Consider the following 8,305-nt stretch of genomic DNA (forward strand, 5'->3'; position numbering starts at 1 on the left):
AATAGAGACGGGGTTTCTCCATGTTGGTCAGGCTGGTCTTGAACTCTGACCTCAGGTGATCTGCCCGCCTTGGCCTCCCAAAGTGCTGGAATTATAGGTGTGAGCCACGTACAGGTGTGAACCTTCAGTGGCGGGTTCTTTCGCCTTTACCTTTTTGAGCTTGACAATGTGAACCACAGACTTGGGACCCAGGACACTGCCTCCCCAGTGACAGTGGATCTCATCACATCTGTCGTAATTAGTCCTGGTAGCTTCCACCAGCTTAGCCAAAGCTCCTTTGTCTTCTGAGTTAACCTGTGTGAAGGTGACAGTGGTGCAGGTGTTCCTGGGGACTAGACATCCCAGCCTTGCCTTCCCCTTGATGATGCAGTCAGGGACCCCCATTTTACAACAGAAGTCAGGCAGGAAGACAGCCAGCTCGACGGGACCCACGCTGTCTGCAGTCACCACTAGCTGAGTCTTCTTTTTTTTTTTTTTTTTTAACGAGATGCAGTTTTGCTCTGTTGCCCAGGGCGGGAGTGCAGTTGAGTGATCTCGGCTCACTGCAGCCTCTGCCTCCTGGGTTCAAGCAATTCTCCTGCCTCAGCCTCCCGAGTAGCTGGGACTACAGGCGTGTGCCACTACGCCCAGCTAATTTTTGTATTTTTAGTAGAGACGGGGTTTCATTATGTCGGCCAGGCTGCTTGCAAACTCCTGGCCTTGTGATCTGCCCCCCTCAGCCTCCCAAAGTGTTGGGATTACAGGTGTGAGCCACTCTGCCTGGCCCAGCTGAGCCTTCTTGTTCTCCACCAAGGTGGTACCGCTGCTAATTCCTGCTCCAAGGACAGGTGGCCTCTCAGTGGGGACGTCCCTCTTGCCGGCAGTTTTCTTCTCAGCCAGGGCCAACAGCTTCCGCTGCTTGTCTTGCTTGGCCTCCAGTCTCTACTTGTGGGCCAGCTGAAGCAGCTGAGCAGCGGCTGCGCGGCCCAGGGCCTGGGTGAACTGGTTGATGGCAGGAGGCACTTTCAGCCGCTTACAGAGGATGCCTGTCTCCTGACAGAGCGGGACCACTGCACAAAGCGGATGAGGCCCCTTTTGGCTGGAGGTCCTGTCCGGTGCCAAAAGTCTTACACCTTTTCTCAAACAGGGGATTCACCACTTTCTTTGCCTCCTGCTCTGGCTGACAGAGCAAGACTGTCTCAAAGAAAAAAAAAAGAGCAAAGCAGAGGAAGATTAGAAGGACATGTACAGAAAAGAAGGCCATGTGAAGACGGAAGCAGAGGCTGGAATGACATGGCCACAGGCCTGGGAACACCAGGGTTCCCTGGAGGGGGTATTCACATTTCTGGGTGAACGGATCAGCTGGTCGCTAGCAAAAAGCTCAGGTGCGCCAGTTTGTCCCTGAATAGGCTGACTAGGCTAGGAAATCCAGCAGCGGCAGTTGTTATGGGTTCTCCAGAAAACCCTGAGGGTTGAGCTGTAGTCTCATGGAACAGGTGTCTTCTGGGTCCTTTCCACAGCACCTCTGCCTCAGGCAGGTGGGCCAGAGCCCCTGAGCCCAGCGTTCCCTGCCACCTCAGCCCCTACAGCCCACCAAGGTGGCTCCCTTTTATAGAAACCCTGGCTTTGCCTTTGATGGATGCAATCACCACTGATCTTCTTTATGTACAGCTCCATCCCCTCGTGCATTCATTCATTCTGCAGCCCTGTACTGGCCCCTTCTAGGCCCTGGGGCTAGAGAGATGAGGCTGACACAGCCCTTCTCCTTGGGGAGCTCAGGACCTGCATCAGCCTCTGTGGGGGTGGGGGGGTCTATGGCCCTCTGCATGGCCTCACAGGCCCTCTGTGATCTTTTCCCCAGCCCCAGAGCCTCTCAAGCTGGACCCTGCCACTGCCCACCCACTCTTGGAACTCTCCAAGGGCAACACGGTGGTGCAGTGCGGGCTCCTGGCCCAGCGGCGTGCCAGCCAGCCGGAGCGCTTTGACTACAGCACCTGCGTCCTGGCCAGCCGCGGCTTCTCCTGCGGCCGCCACTACTGGGAGGTGGTGGTGGGCAGCAAGAGTGACTGGCGCCTGGGGGTCATCAAGGGCACAGCCAGCCGTAAGGGAAAGCTGAACAGGTCCCCTGAGCACGGCGTGTGGCTGATCGGCCTGAAGGAGGGCCGGGTGTATGAAGCCTTCGCCTGCCCGCGGGTGTCCCTGCCCGTGTCGGGCCACCCCCACCGCATTGGGGTCTACCTGCACTACGAGCAGGGTGAGCTCACCTTCTTCGACGCCGACCGCCCCGATGACCTGCGGCCGCTCTACACTTTCCAGGCCGACTTCCAGGGCAAACTCTATCCTATCCTGGACACCTGCTGGCACGAGAGGGGCAGCAACTCGCTGCCCATGGTGCTGCCCCCTCCAAGTGGGCCGGGTCACCCCATCCCGGAGCAGCCCACCAAGCTGTAAGGATCCTGCCAGCCCACAGGCCCATCCCTGCAGGGCACCGGGGACTCGTGGGTTTCTGCTGGGTCCTGAGGTGGTATCTTCATGGTCTAGGAAGGTCTTCAAGCCTGTGTCCCTGGAACATTTAATGATAGGGAACAGGACCCCAATCCCTTTCCTGTCAGCCAGGGGGTGTTTGTAAACTTCTGCCCCCAGGCCTTGGCAGCCACAGGACACACACAGCTCCCCCCGTCCCTTCTAACCATGCCCTCTGCGCGGACGCTGCCAACTGAGGGCAGTAGTCCCACAGGTGCCTTTTCCTTGTCATTGGGAACTTTCTACTACTACCAAGGATAATAAATCTGATATTATTTCACTTTAAATTATTTGCAAATATTAGTTGCTATACATACATACTGCTTTATGCTTGAGTCTTTTTTTTTTTTTTTTTTTTTTTGAAGACAGAGTCTCACTCTGTCACCCAGGCTGGAGTGCGGTGGTCTGATCTCAGCTCACTGCAACCTCCACCTCCCAGGTTTAAGCGATTCTCCTGCCTCCTGAGTAGCTGGGATTATAGATGCGTATCTCACGCTCAGCTAATTTTTGTATTTTTAGTAGAGATGGGGTTTTGCTGTGTTAGCCGGGCTGGTCTCGAACTCCTGACCTCAGGTGATCCGCCCACCTCGGCCTCTCAAAGTGCTGGGATTACAGGCGTGAGCCACCGTGCACGGCCTTGAGTGTTTATTTTTAGAGACAGGATCTCGCTGTGTCACCCAGGCTGGAGTGCAGTGGTGCAATCATAGCTCACTGCAGCCTTGACCTCCTGAGCTCAAGCGATCCTCCTGCCTCAGCCTCCTGAGTAACTGGGACAAATGTCTGCCACCATGCCCAGGTAATTAAATTTTTAGTAGAGGCCGGGTGCGGTGGCTCACGCCTGTAATCCCAGCACTTTGGGAGGCCAAGGCAGGTGGATCACCTGAAGTCAGGAGTTTGAGACCAGCCTGACCAACATGGAGAAACCCCATCTCTACTAAAAATACAAAATTAGCCTGGTGTGGTGGTACATGCCTGTAATCCCAGCTACTTGGGAGGCTGAGGCAGAAGAATTGCTTGAACCCAGGAGGCGGAGGTTGTGGTGAGCTGAGATTGTGCCACTGCACTCCAGCCTGGGCAACAAGAGTGAAACTGTGTCCCAAAAACAAACCAAACAAAATTTTTAGTAGAGAGAGGATCTTGCTCTGTTACCCAGGCTGGTCTGGGCCTCAAGCAATCCTCCCACCATGGCCTCCAAAGTGCTGGGATTACAGGTGTGAGCCACTGCACCTGGTCTTCCTCTGCCTCTCTCTTATAGGGATACTTGTGATGATACGTGGGCCTGCCCACATAATCGAGGATAACCTCCTCTCTCCAAACCCTTCACCTCACCACGCCTGCAGATCTCTTCGTTAGAAGGTGACACTTCCAGGCTCTAGGAATTAGGGCCTGCTGTCTCTGGGTGGCCATTGTTCACTCCGCCACCCTAGGTTTCCCCATCCTACCAAAACACACACCAGCACTTTGTCAACTGCCCAAACTGAAAACCGAAAAACCTATGAGTTATTCTTGACCTGTCCTCCTTCCTGAGCAAGTTCTGTGGACTTAGCAGTCGCACTGCCAACTTCAACCTGACTCCACCAACTCGGTCCAGGCCACCAGTTCTTGCCTAGGTCACTGCCATGATCACCATTGGTATCTCCCTGCCTCAACTCTGTCCCTGTCCATCCTATATCCCTACACTGTAGCCACACTGATCTTTATTTACTTTTGGGAGAGTCTCGCTCTATCCCCCAGTCTGCAGTGCAGTGGCATGATCTCAGCTCACTGCAACCTCTGCCTCCTGGGTTCAAGTGATTCTCCTACCTCAGCCTCCTGAGTAGCTGGAATTATAGGCATCTGCCATCATGCCTGGCTAATCTTTGTATTTTTAGTAGAGATGGGTTTTTGCCATGTTGGCCAGGCTGGTCTCGATCTCTTGACCTCAAGTGATGTGCTTGCCTCGGCCTCCCAAAGTGCTGGGATTACAGATGTGAGCCACGCACCTCACCAGACTGATCTTTTAAAGAAGTATATGTGAGCGCAGCACTCCGAGACTTAAAACCCTTAAGAGGACTACCATTTCTCTCAAGATAAAGAACAAAATCCTTGCAGAGCACAGTGGCTCATGCCTGTAATCACTGCTTTGGGAGGCTGAGGTGGGAGGATTGCTTGAGGCCGGGAGTTTGAGACTATGCATGGCGAAACCCCATCTCTACAAAAGATAAAATTAGCTGGGTATGGTGGTGCATGCCTGTAGTCCCAGCTACTTGAAGGGTGAAGTGGGAGGATCACTTGAGCCCAATAGTTTGAGGCGGCAGTGAGCTTTAATGGTGCCACTGCACTGCAGCCTGGGTGACTGAGACCTCATTAAAAACAAAACAAAACTCGTTATTGTGGCTTTGAGGCCTGGGTCATACCTACATACTGTGGCCAAACTGGCCCATTTCAGGTACCCAAATACCCCATGCCCTTTCTTGCTTGGCTCTGGGGACTGATAAGGTTACTGGTGGGGGGTGAGTGGCAGGTATCGTGAACCAGATTGTGAACCTGGAGCTGCTGGGACCTTCTCTGCCATTACCCAGAAAAAGCCTCCCTGAGAAGAAAGCCATCGGAAGACATGGCAAAGGAACATAAGACAATAAACAGGGACACATAATTATGGCCAGGGGCAGGGGCTCACGCCTGTAATCCTAGCACTTTGGGAGGTTGAGGCGGATGATCACCTGAGGTCAGGAGTTCGAGACCAACTGGCCAACGTGGTGAAACGCCATCTCTACTAAAAACACAAAAATTAGCTGGGCATGGTGGCGGGCACCTGTAATCCCAGTTACTTGGGCAGCTGAGGCAGGAGAATAGCTTGAACCCGGGAGGCAGAGGTTGCAGTGAGCTGAGATTGCGCTACTGAGCGACTCTGTCTTAAAAAAAAAAAAAAGCAAGTTATGTATATATAATGACCAATACACGTGAAGATATTCAACCTCAATAACTGTAGTTAAACAGCAGTAAAATCCCATTATTTGCCCATCAGATTGGCAAAGACCGAAGAACCAGAGAAGTGGCAAAACGGACTCGCAGCACAGCACTACCCAACCTGGCAGGCGCGCGACCACACGCACGCCTTTGGGCTGGGAGACCGCCACTTCCGGTCCCGGAAAGTCGTGCTTTTTGACCCCGGAAATCCGGGCGGGCGCAGAGCCGCGTGCGCTTTGCGACAGAGCCGTAAAGGTGAGCGGAACTATGGCGGTGTACGCTGCTGCGGCAGGCGTCCTGGCAGGCGTGGAGAGCCGCCAGGGCTCCATCAAGGGGCTGGTGTACTCCAGCAACTTCCAGGTAGCGGGCCTGGGCGCGAGAAATAGGGGTGGGGGTGGGGAACCTGGGATAGGGTGGGACGGGCCGGGATGGGGTCGGGAGGTGGGGCCCGGTGGAGTCGCCGACCCAGCTTGTCTCCCTCCGCCACACAGAACGTGAAGCAGCTTTACGCACTGGTGTGCGAGACGCAGCGCTACTCCGCGGTGCTGGACGCGGTGATTGCCAGCGCCGGCCTCCTCCGCGCGGAGAAGAAGCTGCGGCCGCACCTGGCCAAGGTGAGGAAAGGCGAAGGGCGGGCGGGGAAGAGAGTCGCGACGGTCAGCGCCTTGTCATTTGGTCGCAGCTCTGCTGCCTTGCTCGGCGGGACTGGAGCAAGTCGCTTATCTGAAATGAGCATGGGCAGACCTTTGCTGGGTTACGAGTTGAGGTGGGATGAAAATGCTGTAACTTTGAATGTTGTGAAGGATTAAATAACCGAATTATAAAGTAGTAGTGGCGGAGACGCTAAGGAAGTCGGGTGTGGTGTGGCGCGCCTGTGGTCCCAGCTACTCGGGCGGCTGAGAAGGGAGGATCACTTGAGCCCAGAAATTCGAAGCTGCAGTGAGCTATGATCTGGCCACCGGACTTCTGCCTGGGCGACAGAGCTAGACCCCAATTCTTAAAAAAAAAAAAAAAAAAAAAAAAAAAACCCAAACCAACGAAAGGGTAATGTTGGCAAGAAGGAGTGGGTGCAGAGGTCTACTGGTGAACATCAGTGGGGAAAGGGTCCAGGACTGGGAAGCAAGACGACAGGTTCCGATCCTGTTCTGTCGTTAATTTCTGGTGTGATCTTGAATAAGGTACTACCCCACATTTATCTGTAACCATCTGGACAGGTGATCTGTTTAGCCATTCCACATCAAGGACTCTATTAGAGTTAGTCCTAAGGCATTAATGCTTAATGCTTTTGTTTTTGTCTGTTTCCTCATCCCCAGGTGCTAGTGTATGAGCTGTTGTTGGGGAAGGGCTTTCGAGGGGGTGGGGGCCGATGGAAGGCTCTGTTGGGCCGGCACCAAGCAAGGCTCAAGGCTGAGTTGGCTCGGCTCAAGGTTCATCGGGGTGTGAGCCGGAATGAGGACCTGCTGGAAGTGGGATCCAGGCCTGGTCCAGGTGAGTAGAATGAGTTGGGGGGGTGGGGGAGGCAGGAAATTTTCTCCTGCCTACTCACTGCTCATTGCATCCTAGCCTCCCAGCTGCCTCGATTTGTCCGTGTCAACACTCTCAAGACCTGCTCCGATGATGTAGTTGATTATTTCAAGAGAAAAGGTTTCTCCTATCAGGGTCGGGCTTCCAGGTGAGAACCCGGCTGCCCTCATCTTGGGAGGTGCGTGGGGTAGTGGGAGGAGAAGAGGCTGCATAGTTGTGACTGTGCTCACTGGGCTTTCTTCCTGTGTTTCCAGCAGTTTCTCCATCTCCACGGTTTGTCCTCCTCCCATCCCTTAAAACATTGAACTTCTAGGAGTCCCAGCCTACATTATTCTTTGCATCCCTCTTTTTTCTCTAGCTTTAACTCCTGCCTCCCACCTGGTGATTCTCACAGCCCAGTGTAGACTTCCCTCTTATATTCCTCTCTCCTCAGCTTCATACGCATGCACCATAGATGCCACAGTTGCTGCATCCATCATCTTCCCTCGCAGACTTTAGACCCAGTGCATCCCCCAGTTTAATCTAGCATATGTCACCATCTTCTACCCATCCGGTCAAGCCAGAAACAGAGCATCCTAGGTGCTTCCGTCCTCTCTCTCCAATCATTTACTCCTCCACCTTCAGTATCTTTCTCGAAAGCTCTACTCCTCTTTTTTTTTTTAGACTGAGTCTCACTCTGAAGTTGGAGTGCAGTGGCATGATTTTGGCTCACTTCAACCTCTGCCACCCAGGTTCAAGCGATGATACTCTTGTCTCAGCCTCCCGAGTAGCTGGGATTAGAGGTGTGAGCCACTGTGCCCGGCCTCCACTCCTTCCTCTTCATCCTCTTGGACACTGCCTAGGTTAAGCGCTCATCATTTCTTATTGGGATGACCACAAGAAGCTCCCAGACTGGTCTCTGCGTCCAGACTTTCTTGCTGCGTTTTCCTCCTTGTGGTTACTGTAGAAAACTCTAAAGGCAGCGAGGCGTGGTGGCTCACCCCTGTATTCCCAGCACTTTGGGGAGGCCAAGGCGGGCAGATCACGAGGTCAAGAGATCGAGACCATCCTGGCCAATGTGGTGATAACCCATCTCTACTAAAAATACAAAAATTAGCTGGATGTGGTGGCGTGCGCTGGTAGTCCCAGCTACTCAGGAGGCTGAGGCAGGAGAATTGCTTGAACCTGGGAGGTGGAGGTTGTAGTGAGCCAAGATGGTGCCACTGCACTCCAGCCTGGGCAACAGAGCAAGACTCCATCTCAAAAAAAAAAAAAAAAAAAAAAAAAAAAAAAAAAAGCTCTACATACAGCTCTGATGCTGTCACCCCCCTGCTGGGTGCTTTCTCAGCTC

General features: G+C 53.6%; 2 protein-coding genes across 6 annotated transcripts in view; both read left to right on the top strand.

Annotated features, from left to right (window-relative positions):
- The window catches only part of TRIM50 (tripartite motif containing 50), a 16,678-nt gene extending 13,886 nt beyond the window's left edge, over positions 1 to 2,792 (top strand). For both annotated transcript variants that reach the window (XM_032254988.1, XM_032254987.1), the window contains exon 7: positions 1,841 to 2,792. In XM_032254988.1, coding sequence (XP_032110879.1) covers positions 1,841 to 2,430 — 590 coding nt within the window. In that variant the 3' untranslated portion in view covers positions 2,431 to 2,792. The remainder of the gene's footprint in view (positions 1 to 1,840) is intronic.
- Positions 2,793 to 5,646: 2,854 nt separating this feature from the next.
- The window catches only part of NSUN5 (NOP2/Sun RNA methyltransferase 5), a 5,779-nt gene continuing 3,120 nt past the window's right edge, over positions 5,647 to 8,305 (top strand). For all 4 annotated transcript variants that reach the window (XR_004261776.1, XR_004261777.1, XM_032254989.1 and 1 more), the window contains exons 1-4: positions 5,647 to 5,811; positions 5,943 to 6,065; positions 6,765 to 6,939; positions 7,015 to 7,123. Coding sequence is in view for 2 of the 4 variants with exons in the window: in XM_032254989.1 (XP_032110880.1) it covers positions 5,719 to 5,811; positions 5,943 to 6,065; positions 6,765 to 6,939; positions 7,015 to 7,123 (500 nt within the window). In the remaining 2 variants the exon portion in view is untranslated. The remainder of the gene's footprint in view (positions 5,812 to 5,942; positions 6,066 to 6,764; positions 6,940 to 7,014; positions 7,124 to 8,305) is intronic.

This window comes from Sapajus apella, unplaced genomic scaffold (assembly GCF_009761245.1).
Source record: "Sapajus apella isolate SASKATOON/1434 unplaced genomic scaffold, GSC_monkey_1.0 scaffold88, whole genome shotgun sequence".
Classification (NCBI taxonomy): domain Eukaryota; kingdom Metazoa; phylum Chordata; class Mammalia; order Primates; family Cebidae; genus Sapajus; species Sapajus apella.